The sequence below is a fragment of the Centroberyx affinis genome, unplaced genomic scaffold, assembly GCF_046629955.1.
Source record: "Centroberyx affinis isolate AG114_WGS23_722 - 3 ecotype Tasmania unplaced genomic scaffold, CSIRO-AGI_Caff_v1 ptg004590l_1, whole genome shotgun sequence".
In the NCBI taxonomy this organism is placed as follows: Eukaryota; Metazoa; Chordata; class Actinopteri; order Beryciformes; family Berycidae; genus Centroberyx; species Centroberyx affinis.
In genome coordinates this window covers 417,573-437,617 of record NW_027282208.1, presented here as the reverse complement: position 1 = coordinate 437,617, position 20,045 = coordinate 417,573, and the positions used below count along the sequence as shown (strand labels likewise).

General features: G+C 41.7%; 1 protein-coding gene across 1 annotated transcript in view; it reads right to left on the bottom strand.

The window, feature by feature from the left end:
• Positions 1 to 20,045, bottom strand: part of wdfy3 (WD repeat and FYVE domain containing 3) — a gene marked incomplete at its 3' end in the record, with an annotated part of 78,306 nt that overhangs the window by 33,899 nt on the left and 24,362 nt on the right. Inside the window, exons 8-15 of the mRNA XM_071544457.1 lie at positions 19,167 to 19,649; positions 17,279 to 17,389; positions 13,802 to 13,995; positions 9,563 to 9,834; positions 8,209 to 8,406; positions 5,877 to 5,960; positions 1,932 to 2,121; positions 986 to 1,200 (exon numbers count right to left, since the gene is read on the bottom strand). Of these exons, the coding sequence (XP_071400558.1) occupies positions 986 to 1,200; positions 1,932 to 2,121; positions 5,877 to 5,960; positions 8,209 to 8,406; positions 9,563 to 9,834; positions 13,802 to 13,995; positions 17,279 to 17,389; positions 19,167 to 19,649 (1,747 nt within the window). The remainder of the gene's footprint in view (positions 1 to 985; positions 1,201 to 1,931; positions 2,122 to 5,876; positions 5,961 to 8,208; positions 8,407 to 9,562; positions 9,835 to 13,801; positions 13,996 to 17,278; positions 17,390 to 19,166; positions 19,650 to 20,045) is intronic.

Below are 20,045 nucleotides of genomic sequence, written 5' to 3'. Positions count from 1 at the left end.
GTATCTCTGTCTAAACAGGTCTGTGTTGTTGAATGTAGCCTCACATTTGCATGAAATTGTCCCTGTCAAAAGTTCTCACCAGAGTGAATTGCATTGTTTGTGTGGGGGCTACGTTAACTAACAGAGAGGAGGCAATATCCCAGGCTTATATCCACCAAAAAGCAGTGTGGGAGTATTTTGGATAACTCAAAAATGAACAGGGGGTTGATATCCAATTTGAAAACATGCCGACAAAAAGTGGCTGCCAAACGCGTTTAGCTTGGTGGCGAGTTGCCTAATGAACGGTAAAGCTGGTAGGGGATTAAATATAAAAAGTCACTTACAATCAACAAAGCAGCGGTGAGTTGAGAGCTGGGCTTTCAATATAACCTAAGCCAACGTCGTTTTAAAAAGCTCACCAAAACAGCTGTGATCTAATCCTAACAAAGAATTTCTAGAGTAAGAATTAGGATTAGGGTCGGCAAAGGGTTACGATTAGGACTTCGGTTTAGGTTAAGGCAGTGGTTCTCAACGTGGGGTCCGGGGACCACCAGGGGTCCTTAGGGGGGTTCCAGGGGGTCCCCAGCAAATTGATGAATCGTTAAACTTCACCATTATTTCATTTTCAAGAAGTTAACACAATTAGAGAATGTAGAAGAATGACTGTTTTGATCATAGTTTCTCTGTTATCTCTTTACCTACAATACAGATAGTCATGGAATTCTGGACAAAATCATATCTGACAATAAAAATATTCTCAGATTTGGGTCCGAGAGACAGAATCTCATCAAATGGGGGTCTGTGGCCCTAATGTGGACTAAATTAGGGGTCCTTGATATGAAAAAGGTTGAGAATCACTGGGTTAAGGCATGTAGTGGTGAGGGTTAGGGTTAGGGTTAGGGTTTGAGGTTAGGAAATGAATGTAGACGATGTAAGTTCCTCATAAGTATAAGACAAACATATGTGTGTGCTTGTGTCCCTCTGTCTGTCCACCCCGGTCCACTACCTGAGTGCCATGGGCTGCAGGGCCTGCGAGGCCAGCCTCTCGAACATCCTCTGCAGCGGGGGGTGGAGCGGGTGATCCTCGTCGCCCAGCGCCTGGCTGCAGCGCTGCAGCAGCCGCTGGTGCAGGCAGGCCTCGCACAACATCTGCTGGTTCCTCTCACTGTGAACCAGGAGCTGCAGGATGTTGGCCACCGCCAGCTGCAGGTCCAGGGCGTGCTGGAGGAGAGAGGGGAGGAGGAGGAGGAGAGAGGGGAGGAGGAGGAGGAGGACAACGATGTCAGTATACACTTGGGATAATTCTGCACAGTCATACTTTGTTGTCATTGAACTTTTCTTTATTGCATTGAATCATGAACCTCATATCGTGTATTGAATCGTATCGTATTTACATCTACATTTTGGAAGCACAGCCGTTTGTACTGCTAGAGGTAGAAAGATGTAGAACCAGGCCTGTGATCAGTTTGAATCCCGGATCAGCTCATAGATGTGAATGTGTGCAACTGTATGAATATAAAGCAGGGCGGTGCTGAAGAGATTATGCATGCTGTATCAATTTTCCCTGGATAAATACAGGTTAAAAAATAAACAGGACGTCATTGGGATTCTTGGATATTTTAGGTATTTATCTGAGAATTGTAGAATAAACAGACATTTCTAGATCACCAACATTATATGCAACCGACAGTAAGGTGTGCAGGGTTAGAGCCGTGGTGCCTTGTTGCAAAATATTCCCGTGACCCAAGAATGATCATTTATTTAGACTGTGACACATTGCTGATGTTTTGTATCACACTGGAGGTGAAATGACAAAATGAGTATGAGGCTGAAATGCAGACTGTCAGCTTTAACTTGGGGGCATTGTTAGCCATACTGAATGAATAGGAAAAGAAATACAACCCTCTACACATAGTTGATAAGCCAAGAGCACAAGACCACAGTTTCCTCACCTCTGGCTGGCTGTCGGAGCAGATGGAGGGCAGCAGGTCCAGCATGGCCAGGACGGCGCCGGGGTGGATGACCACCATGTCGGAGGAAGAGGAGGAGGAGGCAGGGTGGGAGGTGTTGGCGAGGTGGAGCTTCAGGTCCGTCAGGGCTTTGACCGGGGCGGGGGGGCCCGACGTACCGTAGTAGCCTTGTCTGGGAGCGCAGAGAGAGAGAGAGAGAAGAGTTAAGTCCAGTCTAGTCAAGTCAAGACAAAGTTTTTCATAAAAGGCTTTTAACCCACACTACCAGTCAAAAGTTTGGACACAGTTTGGGCACAAATATATATATGGAGATAATTAATTTAACAAGGGATGATTAGGAATTATCAGTGCAAGGGCTTGATTCATACCACTCAACAAATTAAGTGGTATGGAACGGAGGAACTTTGAAGTCACCTTCAATGTTCAGAGGAATATGTGAGGAGGCGCTGTTGTTCGCAATAGAAAACTGTCAGTGGTTACAAAAGACACACCATCATGATGGAAGACTTGCAATAAAATCTAAGATTGATATGTTTCAAATGATTCTCCACACATTTTTTTTTTTAAACATCTAAACAAATTCTGAAGTATATGTGAAATGTATTTTATTTCCGTTATGGGAGTGCCATTCTCTACCCATTTAGCTGCACAGGACCACAGGTTTTAGGAGATCGAGTTCAGATTAGAACACACTCCTTGAGTAAGTTTAAATGAAAACCAATATTTTAATGTTAATGTGTGGTACTCCCCCTCTACAGTCTAAAAGTGGCATTGCACTACTTTGTTGCTTCCCACCATGTGAAATTTGATTATACCGATTCAGCATGGGTTGTAGAATCACCTTCATCTCAGTTAGTGTTGGGGTGGAATATTAATACCAGTCACTAGGCATGTGCTGTTAAACTTTGGTTGTTGCTGACAACTTTGGGTTTTTTTACTCTCCCAGCCAATTTGCCAGGTGACTGACCATTATTCTACTCTAAAAATATCTAGTTGGCTCACAAAAGAGATTTACCAGCCACAGTGACTTGCAGAAAAAAGGTTGGTTTCCTGACCTGCATAATGTTCTTTAATCTGGACATAAACACCTTATTCTGAGTAAGCCTGTCTGTAGGATATTTCACAGGTTGTGACACCTACACAGCATACCTTAAGCAGTTCATTTTTGTGGCAACTAATTTGTTTACATCCAGAACTCGTGCCTTCATGGAAATGGGAACATTAGAAATATTATTCTTCGCATGTAAACAGCTTAATCAAAACATTCCTCTATTCAGATGGGAAATAATTAGATCACTGAGTGAACATTAACATCGTGTTTGACACTTTGACTCCAAAAACTTTACTTAACATGAGTCAGCGGTTCTCACACTTCAGAGAGCAAGGTGTTAGTCGGCTAGCGTTTCATCTAAAACACCGAGCCTTTCCTCCTGTGGAAACAGCAGAGAGGAGGAGATCTGCTGGGGCTGGGAGTCAAGCAATTAGAGAAAATGGGCATGTTGCTGCGATGCAAATTACAGGGTGGCAATTCCCCCCTCAGGAGAGATGCTGGGCTGGAAAGGCACGAGTCAGCAGAAAATGCTGGAGGGGCTGGATGTGGGGCAGGAAACTAACTAACCGTATTGTTCATGTTCACAGTGGCTGGTAAATGTCAAGATTCACTTGCCACTTTCTACAATAACTTTTCAGAATAGAATAGGACCTCAAAATCATTGTTGGTTGCCTGCTAAAGCATCTGGTAGAGTAGACACACTTACCAGCCACAAACTATTCTCCCTTTTCAGAAAACTGAGAAGGGAGAATAGCAAAATATCCAAACAAACTCTCTGCCACAGCCTGGGGTTTTATGGTTATGTTTTCAGTGCCGTTTGTTTGTTTGTTTGTTTGTTTGTTTGTTTGTTTGTTTGTTTGTCTGTCTGTTTGTCCGTTAGCAGGATTACGGAAAATCTACTGGCCCGATTTTCATGAAACTTCGTGGAAGAGCGTGGCATGGGCTAAGGAAGAACCCATTACATTTTGGAGCGGATCCGGATCCGACTCACGAACAAGCAATAATAGCATGAACCTTGGCGGAGGTCTGTCCTCTCCGAGTGCCTCTTCTAGTTTAAAACTGGAATCCATTTGTTTGCTGCACATCTCAAATCCCCATCAAAAACCATAACGATTTAGGCAACCACAAGTCAAGATCAACCAGATTATGCTGTGTCACTGTCACAAACATTATCATTTTTCTGCCAAGTCACGTCCTTCCAAATCCTGGACTGACAGCAATTAGGGCTGCACAATTAAAATATATATATATATATATACTGATTGCTGCAATTTCTAAATTGCAAGCAGCTGCAATTTCTTCTTAGAGGCAGGCTTGCTACACAAGGTGTCCTGGTGCTGTGGGGTGTCCATGGCCTAGAAATCAAATCACGTCAGGAGATTTCATTTTACTCAAACTGAGCTGATCCTGAGCAATTTGCATCTCATTTTCTCCCCACACCAGATTTTTTTTCCTCACATTTTGTAAGTGTTGAAAAAACTGCAGAGAAAGCCATGTCAACGTGTCTCACAATTCACATGAAATCGAAGGACATCAAAATGACTTTTTTTGTCAGTAACATAAATAATGTAGCACTAATAGTCCTACAATATATATATCAGAAATGTTTAATCAATTGAGGAATTGTTGGTAGCAGCACAGGAACAGTGCAATGGACTCTATCCACTTTCAAGTCGAGTCCACTCCTTTTTTTTTAGGTGAAATTCCACCTTTGAAGTCGGAGCTGAAGTCAAAGGGAAGCAGAGGCTGGATTTGTGTGCACAGGCAACTTCAGCTGAGAGCAGAAAAGACTTGGAAGAAAAGGAGGGAGAAGAGCAGGAGGATGAGGAGTAATGTGATAAGAAGAAAAAAATGCCTACTTTAGACCAAGAGCAATTTGGTCTTTGATGCTGTCCACTTTTCCCTGCTTTAAATTAGCTGCGAAAAAGCTTTTCAAATGGAGGTGGGGAGACAGACATTTCTGTGTGGGCTACCATGTAGGAATGGTAACTAGAAAAATATACTTCACTTATCAAGGTATTTTTAAACCAATTCATTCATTTCCTGGGTGTTTAGGCACTTGTTAAATAAGTGTTTAGGCACTTGTTAAATAAACTAGGAAATTCTGGTAACAATGTTTGATTTCCTATTTGGTTGTGCCAGACGTTTTTTGCTGGTTAGTCACATAGTATTGATTTCTGACTGATTTTCCCTTCCTCGACTCTTCTGAGAGCCGATCACCAGCCAAAGTTTTCCAGCGGAGGAAAAGTGAGACGGGGCAGTGAGTCCTCCGCTCCATAGACAACAAATGGAATCTGGTCACAAGCTGGGTTTCCATCCAATATTTTTTATGTGAATGATGATGTCATCGCATTAGAAAATGGACACAATGGAAATGGCAAATTTTGAAAAAATTTACCCAATTTTGCAAAACAGTTTTTATGCTCACATGAGGCAAAAAATGTTTTTTGTCGATAATGACATTTAGCGTTTTATAGCAATGGAAACACATTTGTCAAATCAATAATGAAGTAAACTCTTGGTGGACAACAGCTGAAAAGTGACTTTGGACGTTCTCAAATCTGCAAAGTATCTGTCCATTTCTTTGCTTTTGTCTTGGGATGAAAGCATCAAGCTTACCAACTTGCTTAACACTTAATAATTCTTTCTCAATTCTTTTGACATTTACAAAGCCTACTTTTTTTCTTCAAACCAGCTGATGGAGACACACCCAATTTGCATTTCATTTTCCTGCAACATTTCAATCACTGACATTGACAGTTAGATGGAAACACGGCTGCTTGGCCGCTGGTGGGTGCTCTTGGTGTAAATGAAGGGTGAGGAGAGCGGACAGAGAGGGGGTGAGGGTGAGGAAAGTGGCAGAGCGCTGTAGCTACCTCTTCCTGGCGAGCGCTGGCGTGCCCCAGGGCGAGGGCAGCGAGGTCTCATGAGTCAGGCAGGGAGGCACCTGCTCCGCACGACTGCATGGCAGCACACACACACACACACACACACACACAGAAACAGGCACACAGAAACACAAACACACCGTGACAAAAACAGATGCATGTGCACATATACACACACAGACACACACACACACACACACACACACACACGTGCAGATGGACCAGACCCAGGGTGTGCAGCCAGACAGTGCCAGAGGTTAAAGGAAGAAAAAGAGAAAAGAGAGAAGAGAAGGAAAGAAGCTGTTAGTGGGAAAGCTGACAGGAGAAACAGGATCAGAGCTACAGCTGGAGCACATGCATGACGCCAGCTAACACTACACATCGGCCGGGCTGCGGTGTTGTCACAGTGACCGAAATTTCAATTTTGATACCGTTACCAAAGATCGGATTCAATATCGACTTTGATAAAAATTTGACACTTTCATCAAATGCAAATCTGCAAGCTGATATTCCATTTCAACGTCTCCTGCAGAGGGCGTACGCACGCAGACGCCACATGGATTGGAATATTTAAAAGAAGAAGAATAGCAACAGCATGCTACAGAATGGCAACAGTGTCAAACAGTCCAACACGTCTTGTAAAATCAGTAGCAGGAGCAAAATCTGGAAGCATTTCACTTACAGAGTCGAAAAAAAGACAGATAAAATAAAGCTTGCTCTATGAGATTTCTTGATGTTTTTTCTTGTTTGCTGTGGTATTGTAGTAGTATCGTAATATTAAACTTTGCGCTGAAGTTAAAATGCTGGCATGGTGACAACACTACGAGGCTGTGCAGCTGAATCAGAGCCGCAGTAAGCTTCTTGGTTAAATGATGTTGAGTTTGGGACCAACTCAACCGCCTCACTGCTGCAGCCATGCAGCTCTGAGATGAAGCGGTCCATTCAGCAAGATTACACAGTGTGACCAGACTGAGGGCGTGCTGCAACATTCACAATACATGGGAGGAGCACCTGACTGATCTGACCTTATGAGTGATGATCCACTAGTCTGCACAATTAATCATGTTACACAATTTTTAGTTCCCACAATTAATAATCGTTGGATTGACAGGCATTTTAGTTTCCACGGTTAATTTTTGTAGAATACTGTCACATCGTCAATTATGAAACATTTAATTTTGAATGTCCGCTGTAGTTGAAAACATGGATGTTGAGATAAAAGGCCAAAAGTGCAGTAGATTAATATTGTTCCTCAAATAATCAAGACTAAAAACAGTGATTAATTGTGTGATCACAATATCTAGCAAAATAATCAGGATTATCATATTAGCTGTAATCCAACAGCTCTACCCTAACTCAAATAATACATCAATTTCCGATAAAATGACATAGATTTAAGAATAAGTCACACACTGTCACTGCTCAACTTAAGAAGAAGCTGTTTTCCATTTTTTTTTTTAGGTCACACCAAAACACTCTTTTGTGTTTATGCAGCACTGCTGTGGTTCACATTTCCCCTTGGGGACAATAAAGTGAATCTTGTATCTAGAATCTAAAAACTACGGGTTCATCACAGGTTCTTCTAAGATCCAAAGGGAGCCACAAGGAACATTACGGTCCCGCACAAGAAAAAAAAAATTGTTAGAGGTTTGTGGAAGCACTGGATCCCAAGAGGATCCCAAGTTCCTCGAGGAACACTGCGGTTCCCCTGTGGCTGCAATCTAAAGAACTCCTTAAGTCTCCTCGATGTCTCTTTACTTTAAGAGCTGACCCACAATCACACAGTAACTTATTAAAGACTTACTTACTCAGGGACAGTAACTTACTTACAGTACGTTGAGAAACATTCCTCATCTTTATTCATCTAATAGCTTGACCAAGTGCATATGACATGAAAACCTCCTGGATAAACTGCATCTGGTCCTTCTGGTCTGCTCCACTGACACAAAACAGATGCTGATATCTGTCTGCTCTGACTGCAGGAGAGGTAATGCCTTCAAACAAGATGGCTGCCATCTTTGTGAACCTATTTCCTGCTACAGCTGGCTGCTCTTTGGCCAGTGGGGGCCCTCTGAGCACTGAAGCTGGCATATTCAGGATCATCTTTTAAATCACATCTTAGAATGCAAGTTTATAGACTTGCTTTTGAATGTTTTGGTTCTTTTCCCCCCACTTTTTAATCCTCTTGTTTCGTTCTTTCTTAGCTTTTTTATTTTTTTAACCATGTTTCTTGTCTTTTTTTGTAAAGCACTTTGCAAACTCTGTGCCACATAAAGCGTGTCATTATTATAATCGTCGGGGTTCCTGTAAATCCACTGACCTGTCAAAAGAGTCGGTGGCCATCTTGTACAGGTAGATGAAGAGCTTGCTGCAGTGTTTGAGGGTGGGACAGACGCTGTCTCCGGCGCAGCCCCCCGGCGCGGCCTCGTCCTCCAGCAGCCTCTGGAACGGCTGGGCGTTGGAGGGGAAAACGCCCGTGGCGCCCAGCTTCTTAGTGTCTGAGAAACAGCCCAGCAGCCTGGTGGAGGGGAGAGGAGGAGGTGATCATGACCAGGGTTTGGATGGTGCTTTAAGGAGGCCAGTAAGGCTGCACTTCATTACCAAAAATGGGTTCTGGTGACTTGGGACTTGACTTTGACTTGTACTTTGATGACTTGAAAAGGTTTCTAAAGTCTTGACTTGAGATCTTGTGTTTGTGTAAATGACTTAGAAAATGAAAGTGATGAGATTTGTTCCAGCAGACGACTGAATTTAACTTCTGTTTTCTGAATTTGTATGGAATGATTGGAATTTATTGAAGTTGAAACTGATTATAGAAATCAAACTCATGATGCTCTTACCACGTTTTTATCCTATTAAAACCATATTGCATTGAAAAGTCCTAGATATTTAGTTTTCTTTAAGATATTAAATTGATACTGGACTCTTGATTTGTTCTGACTTGACTTGCTGTTCTACATTTAGACTTGAGACTTGACATTGATAACATGGACTTGACTTGGTGTTCTACATTTAGACTTGGGACTTGACTTGAGACTTGTGCATCAAGACTTGAGACTGACTTGGGACTCAAGCAAAGTTGACTTGGTCACACCTCTGGAACAGAAGCAATAGAGACAGGCATTGTAGAATGGATTCATGCATTATCCTGCCTCTATCCTGCATTAGTACTGCAGATAACGTTTTCTTGAATGTTACATAGCATAAACTAGTGGTTCTCAAACTTTTTCACGTCAAGGACCCCTAAACTGACACAAATTAGACCATGGACCCCCATTTGATAAGATTTTTGCTTTCAGATGTTTTATTACAGAAAGTGTATGAAACCCATGACCAAAATAGTCATACATTCTGTCACTGTGTTACTTATGGATGGAATTATAGTGAAAATAAATTATTCCCCTTTTTGCTGGGGACCCCCTGGAACCCCCTCAAGGACCCCGGGTCCCCGGACCCCACTTTGAGAACCACTGGTATAAACAGTAGTAGTGTATTATAAAATTAAGTTCTAATGTCTCTCTACCAACAAGTTACCAGACCATCCCTCATATATTCCAGTGGCAAAAAACAGAGCAAATAATTTCTATGATGCACAGAGCTGAGAGGCAGCCATAGTTCAATGAGCACGGATTAAAACAGCAGGACTTCCACAGCGGCTCCATCAGTATTCTTACCTCACAGCGTCGGCCAGCTTCTCGTACTGGATCTCTGTGCGGAAGAAGTGTGAGTTGGCGGGCTCGTAGCGCATGGCGGCGGTGAGCGTGCAGAAGACGGTGTGCAGGAGCTCGAACACCTGGTTCTGGTTGGCCCGCTCCCAGCCGTGCCGCGGCGGCTGGCACAGCGAGCGCTCCATGGCCACCAGCAGCGAGGTGACGTACACGAAGCCGCCCACCTTACGGAAGACGGTCCGGGTGCGGTGGCTCTCCCGCAACACGGCTAGCAAGGCCTGACAGGAGAGGAGGGACAGGAGGGAGGAGAGAAGGAAGGAAGTTAGGCACCGCTTAAGACACAGTGATCTAGAGCAGTGGTTTCCAACCTTTTTGGCTCGTGACCCTCTTAGAACGAAGCGATGTCTACTCTGCAATCTCCCGTCACAAGCGTGCAGAGTTCAACCAAAGAATGATTTTCCCTTTTCAGGTTTTTTCATCTGCTTCATTATCAGAGGAGGCCTAGAGGCTTGAAACTATTCAGTATTTTATAAGAAAAAAAAAAGCAAAAATTAGTAAAATCAGAAAACAAAGATATGAGAATACATTTGTATAGTAGAAATATGCTTTTTTCCTATCCCATAAATCATCTTGCGACCTCCCAAGATTATCATGTGACCTGGGTTGAGAATCACTGATCTAGAGCGGGGTTTCTCAAATGTTTTCATGTCACAGACCCCCACTGGATAAGATTTGTTCCCAGTGACCCCATATGGAAAGATTTTAGTTGTTGATTTAGTCCTGAACTGTTTTACTGTCATCACTGTATGTGGGGAGAATATAGTGGTGAGAGTGAAACCTTATACATTCTCCAATTCGGATAATTTCTTGTGACTATAGTGAAAAGCATAGTGATGCCCATTCACAACCCACCGTTAAGAGGCATAAACATGCTGAACAGTTTTTTACTTTCTGTTTTATTTGATTTCCTTGAATGAGGCCAACAGGCTGCAAATATCCATTACTTCACAAGAACACAATTTATATATTCTAAAAACATTTTTTCAGATTCCTTAAACTTTCCCCAAGGTACATCAAGTGTTGCATGATGTATTCTGAAAAGTCACACTCCCTCCCTCTCTCTTTCCCTGCAACACAGATTTTTTAACTCTCTTTAACTCACTTATTATTTATACCTGTTGTTGTTAACGTTCTTTTCCATGTTGAGTTTCTATTTCATTTGGTTTCTGTCACTCAATTCACCGATGTCTCTATTCGTCAGCTAGATTTTTCCTCTCATTCTTCTCTTAGGGAGAGACGTGTTTATAAGCCCCTTGGGGTTTCTTTGTCTCTCCGCACAGATGGTATTTTTCTTCTCTATATTTTTCCAAGTTTTATCGTTTTCATTTGGAAGTAACCTAAACTGAAACATCAAACTGTAACCCAGATATGAAGATAAGCGCTTAGAGAACTAAAAACAGCCTGTCAGTGTATCCAAGGACTGTGACAGTGAAACTTTTTAATTAGCGAGTGAACGGCAGAGAAAATCTCCGGGATCGGCAACAATTGAAGATGGTGAACGGCAGAGGGGAAGTGTAGTGAAGGTTTATGCCACGGCAAAAAGGACTGCGCACCATTGGGAATTTTTCATTTTTTAGCAGTTCCAATACTGGTTCTAAAGCAATAGTGTTTTTTTGGGATACCTCTCTCTCTTGGATAATAACTGGATTAAAGCATATTTGATTTTGTGATAGAGTAAGTTATTATTTCTGTGCAACATTTGTATGTGCTTCTCTAAATAACAGAATCGGTACATGGTCATTCAATTTCTTCTGAATAAATTATTATAAAACAACAAGAAAATTGGTGCCATACCAAAAAAAAAAAAAATTAAAAAAAATCCGTAGGGTGCAAACAGGTTATCATTGTTTGCAACCAGAGCCATGCTGTCAATCTGGCCATCAATTGAGTATAATCGTATATTTAAATTTTTGTTTCCACAGTTAATATTCAGAATCTATTGGCATATTGGTAACAAGAGTCAAGATGTTGGCATAAGATGCTAGAGGTGCCGTAAAATAACTTTGGTTCATAAATCATTAAGACTAATAATCCTGATTAGTAATCATGACAACTATATCCAGCAAAATAAATGGGATTATTATATTAGCCATAATCACGCATCCCTCGCTGCCAGTGGAGGGAGAGTGAATAAAAGAGAAGTAAAAAGGGTGATAAGCCGCTGCGCTGAGCCAGCTGTTTCCTGCTGCATTAAAATAATACCAGACTCAGCACAGAGCATTTTCTCTGAGACTTCCCATTACAGCAGTCACAGGATGCTGAGGACATCCTCTTCCTCTTCCCGTCCTGCAGGCTGGGAAACTACCAGCAGCACCACCAGGCTGTGGCTGCCCAGTCTGTCTACCAGTCTGATGGGTCATCTACCATTTGGAGGTGCTGTTCTATTCTAGAAGATCTGATAAAGTCTGACAAAATAGTGAAGATGGCTGATGAATTTTGGGATAATAATAATAACAATAAGTTTATTTATATAGCACCATTCATGCTAGGGCTGCAACTAACGATTATTTTCATTGTCGATTAATCTATCGATTATTTTCTCGATTAATCGATTAGTTGTTTGGTCTATAAAATGTCAGAAAATGGTGAAAAATGTGGATCAGTGTTTCCCAAAGCCAAAGATGACGTCCTCAAATGTCTTGTTTTGTCCACAACCCAAAGATATTCAGTTTACTGTCATAGAGGAGGAAAGAAACCAGAAAATATTCACATTTAAGAAGCTGGAATCAGAGAATTTTGACTTATTTTTCTTAAAAAATTACTCAAATCGATTATCAAAATAGTTGGAGATTAATTTAATAGTTGACAACTAATCGATTAATCGTTGCAGCTCTAATTCATGCACAGAATGCAACTCAAAATGCTTTTCATAAAATAGATGATTAAAACAGTAAATTGATCAGTAAATGGATTAAAACCATTACATTCCATTAAAATTACATTAAAATAACTCAAAAAGTTTCAGCCGCTGTGGCCGGCGGTTCAAAAAAAGTTAGTTTCTTGCCCTGCAGTGCTCATCACTCTGTTGGACCTATGAACACAAATGACCTCTGACCCGGCCGTGTGCAGTGACACAGATGGGAGCTGTGTGGACTGAAGGTGAGCTGCAGCGTGTCGGGGTGATACGGTCACATCTTGAAGGCTTACAGGGTTTCTATAGGCAGTCACAGGCTAATTAGCTTAATTCTGAGCGCCGTTTGTGAGTCTACAGAATGTTTTTGTCAACTGCACACAAATCCCCCATGATGAGCGAAGAAAAATCTTATTACAAGAATGGTATTTTACTCCTAAACTGGATTTGATATATCTCCAAGCTCTTTGCAGCCTTTGGGTTTTTTGGAGGGCGATAATTAAAATCCCTGATTAGAGGAATAGGAGCAAAACGCTGAAGGATTAATCCAGCCTCAGCCTTCACAAGGCATGAGAATTACCTCGTCTGAGGATGAGGAATTGGAAAATGCAATTACGCGTCGAAAATGAGCCGCTATCCGCTCCCGCTTGTGTGTGTGTGTGTGTGTGTGTGTGTATGCCTTCATGTTGGCCTGAGCCACAGCGCTCCTGGTTTGAAGCAATGCCTGTATGCAGGCTTCATGCACAGTTTCCATTTCAAACTTCCAGCCTTTTTCCATTCCTTAATTTCTTGACTGAATATTTTGGTCAGTTTTCAATATGTTTTGTGCTGACAGTCATCTTGCCCAGCTGCTTTTAGCTATGCTACATCAAGATTATTCTTAACAGCAACAATAACACAATATGTGAGATGAAAGAGAGTCTAAAACCAAAGAAAATATGTGGTCGTATGTATATTGAGACTGATGTTTTTTCATACTTTTCCTGACTTTTTCGGGCAATTTCAAATGCTTTTAAGATCTGGACTTTGCCAAATTATTTTGCGGTAATTGGGTCCTTGCAGTGGCAAATAATGCTGTAGAGATAGAGTCAATAGGATAAAGCAAGTGGGGGGTGAAAACTATTTCAAAAGAACATTCAGAACATTCAGCAAACATAGATATAAATAGAAAATAAATGAAAAAATATATGAATTTACAGCGTATAAGTAGGGTGTGAAAACGACAGCAGTAGAACATACTGAGACAACAAAATGAGAAAATGAACTGAAAAAACGACAAATAATGACTGTGTAACTGTGTGTGTGTGTGTGTGTGTGTGTGTGTGTGTGGTCACCCGCAGGATGTCGGTCTTGAGCTGCAGTTCGGTGGAGGGGGCGGAGTGCATGAGGCCCAGCAGGGTGCCCATGTCGTCGTCCCCGCTGGGCGACAGGACGAGCTGCTGGATGATGAGCAGAGCGTGTTCCCGACACTGCCGGTACTTCACGATGTTGTGGACGCAGCGGGCGCCACCGAACTCCCTGAACAGGCCTGGACGGGCGAGGGGGGGGGAGAGGGAGAGGAGGTAGAAATTGAGTCTTTGCACACTTTACTATTTGTGACTAAACACATGTCTGTTTAATTTTACAGCAGATGCATTTTTTTTGCACTCTTTACTGACGAACTGAAGCTTATTCTACTGTTGCACTCATTGTAAGTCACTCTGGGTAAGAGTGCCAGCTAAGTTCCTGGAATTTATATATATATATATATAACACACACACACACACACACACACACACACACACACACTAAAAAAATCAATACAGCTGAGTATTGCAATATTTTTTTCCATGATACTGTATCAATTTTCCAGCCCCTCGTATTGATACATTAAAAAAAAATATTCATGTTTTAAACAGATTTAAAATGTCCTTAAATTTCCCTCAAATCCCTTTGAATTAAATAGTTTTGACTCAATTTGTCCGCTGAGATAATGTGATGTACATATTAGACTACCCAGGTGGTACACAGTAAGTTGTATTTTCAAATCTATTTTTACATTTTCAGTAAATTATGTAGAGTATTGCAATGTATCGCAATATGTATCATATCGCAATGTATCGTGATACAATCATATCGTGACCCATGTATCGTGATACGTATCGTATCATGAGGTTCTTGCCAATACCCAGCCTTAACACACACACACACACACACAGAGTCATCTTGATTTTTTCTGATCAAAGCGACCAGTCATCCTCCAGGTGGGAGAAAGCTCTGAGCTGTCGGCCTGCACACTGCTGGTTAGCTTTGTGACTCATCACATTTCTACAGCTGACTGCGTAACACACACACACACACACACACACACACACACACACACACACACACACACACACACACACACACACACACACACACACACACACACACACACACACACACACACACACACACACACACACACACACACACACACACACACACACACACACACACACACACACACACACACAGAGGCAGTGAGCGAGCGAGGCAGTGCGCCTTCTACTCCACGAGGACAGGAGGCATGAGCGGGGAGAATGTAATGTGATACTTTATTGCTCCCTGGAGGAAAATTCTCTTTTCTCTTGCCCCGCCTCCACAGCGAGGTCAGAGGTCAGAGGTCAGAGGTCAGGCTCAGCTACAGAGCAGCATCCCTGAAGCTGGTAGGGGTTCAGTGTCTTGCTCAAGGACACTTCAGCAGGGAGGATGCTTGCAGATATGAAGGTCCTCTGGTTAGAAAAATACTCACTATGCCACTCTGCTGCGCTACTGGTTGCTCCCATTTAAACTGGGAGAGACTGGGACACTTAATTCTCATTCTGTCTCTTTCTCACACAAGCATCCAGTACACACACACACACACACACACACACACATATTTGAAAGGAAACCACAGCCTGGCAGTCCCTGGTGAATACCTCTCCTTCACCAAGAGGCAGAGGGAAAAAAGTAGATGGAGAAAAGGGACAAAGGGGAAGATAGATCGGTGGAAGAAGGAGGAGGGAGAGATGAACAGACGAAAGAAGTCGTGGAGAGGAGAAGGAATAGAGATGTGCGGGGGGAAAGGGACAGAGGGGGAAGGAAACGGAGAGGAGAAGGGAGGAGAGAAGGAAGGAGGAGAGGACAGAAGAGGAAACCAGGGCTGCACAACATAGACAAAAGAACTCCCGCTGCAAATATTTTTGCTGAATATTGCAATTGCAGTATCGATTGTGATACATGTGGATGTTTGTTTCTGTATAATTCCCTCTTCCATGTTTAAAATGATGCTGTATTAGTGTGTGTGTGTGTGTGTGTGTGTGTGGAGGGGCGGGGATAAGGTTAGGCTTTCTTCAGCTTGAGTTAAAACTAAACATTTCATCCATTATTCAGAGCTGAAGGCCAGGGATTCTGCACCGTATCTTGTTTAAGACGCTGTCTGAAACACCTTTCGCTCTGAGGAAAATAATCTGATTGTAGTTTGGAAATTGCAGTAGTCAATATTGCAAGATTTAAAAAATTTTTTTTTTAGATTCATTGTGCCTACGTGTTGAAAACCACACTTACTGTCATCACTGTTCAAACCAAGTGAGAGAGACATGGAGAGATGTGTGTGAGTTTTCAGGATGTGGTGTCAGTGTGGTTGGAAGCCAATATTTACACAGCTTCTGAACTGATATTTGTCGTCTGCAAGTGTGTGTGTGTTCTTGTACTTTGACACCACTGTTGACCAAATGTCCTCACATGGATACAAAGATGAAGAAAACCCTTCAAAGTGAGGACATTTCGCTGATCTTCACTTCTACAAGTGGATATTTTAGGGATCAGGGGTAAGGTTAGGTTGGGTATGCAGCAGGGAGGATAAGATTTAGGGGTTTAGGAGTGAATTCAGTCAATGGAAGTTTCCTCACAAGCATATGAAGAAAAAAGTGTGTGCAGGGCATCTGCAGCTTTCAGAAAGCCAACTTTAAGAATTTAGAGACTCTTCTAATGTTTGCCTGATGAAGGTCCGATGACTGAAACTTCATATTAATCATATTAAATTATCATGCAAGTATAGACAGTGTGCGGGATTCTATTCCTTTCTTTTTTTTAAGTTTAAGTTCACTGCCATTTTTTAATTTTTAACATACAAAACACTCAGCACTAAACAGTTCTGAAAAACAATAACTAATATAATAGAAATAAATAATGATAACAATAATAATAATAATAATAATAATAGATATGATAAGAGGAAAAATAGAATAAATAAAATAAAATAAAAATTAGACAAATAAATAATGAAACAAACATTATAGATTCTATTCCTTTCTAACACTCTTTTAATGCAACTAGAAACTGAAAAAAGACCAATTAAAAATAAATAAATAAAGAAACAAAGCTGGCAAAAACCAGCCTATTTCCAATTAAACAGCTAATGAAAGTTCTATAAATGGGCAGGATAAGAAAAGGGGCAACAGGAAGTTAATTGTTAAGGGACATGAAGTCCAACTGTGTTTAGCAAAGCAGCTAGGATGCATATTGTACTACTAACCCTGTTCTGGATTCATCTACATGGATTAATGAATGGACAAGCATGGTGAAAAAAACATAAAACCTCTAATTACTGGAAGACATTTTAATAAGGCCCTAAAATATAGATGATTTTGAGACTCTTTATGGACTTTTTAAGGATCTACAATACACTGGTGTGTGTATATATGTTAGTGCATCTGTGTGTGTTTGTGTGTGTGTGTGTGTGTGTGTGTGTGTGTGTGTGTGTGTGTGTGTGTGTGTGTGTGTGTGTATGTGTGTGTGTGTTTACCTGCGTTGGTGTTGGTGGTGTTGGAGCCTTGTAGGAGCACAGTGAGAGTCTCCATCACCAGCCAGGCCAACTGCTTCTGCTCCTCCGCTACTGTGTTGTTCTTACAGTCACCTGGAGAGAGAGAGAGAGAGAGAGAGAGAGAGGGAGAGAGAGAGAGAGAGAGGGAGGGATGAGAGAGAGAGAGGGTGAGAGAGAGATGGAGAGAGATAGAGAGAAAGACAGGGTTGAACAGAGAGGGAGAAGGAAGACAGAGACAGAAAGCGAAAGAGACAAGCAGAGAGCATGGAAGGAGAAAGATGAGGTGAAATATAAAGACAGGAAGGAAAGGAGAAAGAGAAAGAGGGATGGAGGAAGCAGGAAGGGAGAGAAGAGAAAGAGAGAGAGAGAGAGAGAGAGAGAGAGAGAGAGAGAGAGAGAGAGATACAGATGAAGAAAGAGCAGAGGACAGAAAAGAATGTACCACAATGAAAAAGGAGGAAGAAAAAAAAGTGAGAAAAGGTTATGGATTTTGAGAACATCCAGTATATATACATGAAGTAGCCTAACACTTCAGTTGGAGTGGTGCTGATGAGGCATTAGAAGGCATCAGACCTGCATTACAAGCACATTACGAGTAGATGACAATTATTATAATCAGAGGATGGTATAATAAACAGCATGTGCTAAAAATGTAGGGAGTTGATCTTGAATCCACTAAGACTATTAACGTCTTAGTCTCAACCACTATTGGATGTTGACTTGACTTTTTCCTGACCATCTAAAAATATAGTTGTTATATAGTCGTTGTTAGATATATTGTTTTATTGATGTTTGGTTTATTTTTTCCCCAACACTACAAACAATATAAGGGATTTTGACTTCAATTAATCATTATTTATGCATTTGGAAAGATATCTATGCCATTAATTCCATATTTCGCTCTTGGTCTTGAATAATGCTTTGGTCTCAGTCTTGACTTGGCTTGGCTTAACGCCCTTTGGACCTGGTCTTGACTCAAACTCAACTGGACCTGGTCTTGGAATTGACTTGGACCTGAGTGAGGTGGTGTTGATACAGCTCTGCTCCAAGTGAAGTGTTCCCAAAAAGGTCAGCGTACATGATTAACTGTGCAGCGCTCTAACATTCTACTCTGCTTATTTTCAACAATCCCCAATGCAGAAAATAACCCTGTGACAGCGCATTATGTAATAACAAAGCATTATGTAATAACTTGATAAAATGTAATCAATTTTCACTTCATTATGTAATAACACCCGCATTTTGTAATAATCTGCTGCATTTTGTAATGCACAGCCTGAACGCAATATGTAATAAATTTCCCCGCATTTTGTATTAAATTATTACATATTGCGGTGGTTATTACAAAATATGGGAGTTGCACTTTTTATGATGAAAATGTAATAATACAGTGCATTATGTATCAAAATGTATGTAAATCAGAACTGACAGGATTACATTTCACTGTGATTGTACCTGAATGATTACATGTGACAAATAAAAACTTGATTGATCAGGGCTCAAAACCACACTGTTCATGGATGCTTTTAGTTGAGTTATTTGAGTTCTTTAAAAAATGTTAAACGTATTTTAAATCTTGTTTTTATCTACACCACTATTTATTTATTAATTGTTCTGATAAATCTTTGAATCTTTGTAAAGCACCTTGAATTGCCACTGTGTATGACAAATAACCACCGCAATATGTAATGATTTATTACAAAATGCGGGGAAATGTATCACATACTGCGTTTAGACTGTGTATTACAAAATGCGGCAGATTATTACAAAATGCAGGTGTTATTACATAATGAAGTGAAAATTTATTACATTTTGTCGAGTCATTACATAATGCGTTGTTACAAACCCTAACAAAGAAGCAGCTCCTCACCTTGGTCGTTGCTGTGCGGCTGCTGCTGCTGTGTGGCCGGGTCTTTGAGCAAGGCGGCGTACTTGTGCAGCAGGTTGACCAGCACCTCCAGCAGGCCGACCTCCCGCAGCACGTCGCTGAACACCGGGTCGTGGCGGGCCAGCTTCAGCAGCGTGCGCACGGCCGTGATGCTGCAGGCGTGCGACGTGCTCGACTTGAGCAGCACGCTGACGCTGAACAGCTCCTTGCACGGCACGTAGTTCAGGCTGAAGACGACGAACTCCAGCAGCTCAAAGTACTTGGTCTGCGCCTCGGGGAGCTTGGCCACGCGCTCGGCGAACTGCGACAGAGTGTGCTGGGACTCCAGGATGAAGTAGTTGGCCGGCTCGGTGCCGTAGACGTTGCCGACGGCGTCGAGCAGCATGCGGGCCAGCCGGCTGGTTTTGGCCCGCAGGAAGGCGTTCTGCAGCACCGAGAAGGCCTGGATATTGCGCACCGTGTGGCCTGGAAGACAAGACGTGGGAAAAAAAAAAAAAGTGTAATTATGAAAACACCAATAAGGACGACGACTGACCAGAATATTTAAGATAAGATGAATCTTTAATGAGCTCTGTGTGGGAAATTGGGTCGTTGAGATGAGAATTATGAGGAGAAAGAACGGATTACTGCATTATTAGGGTGCGCAAAATAACAACAGTGGAACTTGCTGAGAAAAAGAAAGAATTAATGCAGAATAAGTACAATATGAAAAAATACCAAAAATATGCTCTCTGTCTCTCTCCATTTTTTATATATGTACATTTGTGTGTTTGTTTGTGTATAATATAAAAACACATGAAATACATGCAGTATGAGTGGCCACTACATCCCAAAATTTACCAGCCAGAGAGGAAAAATATT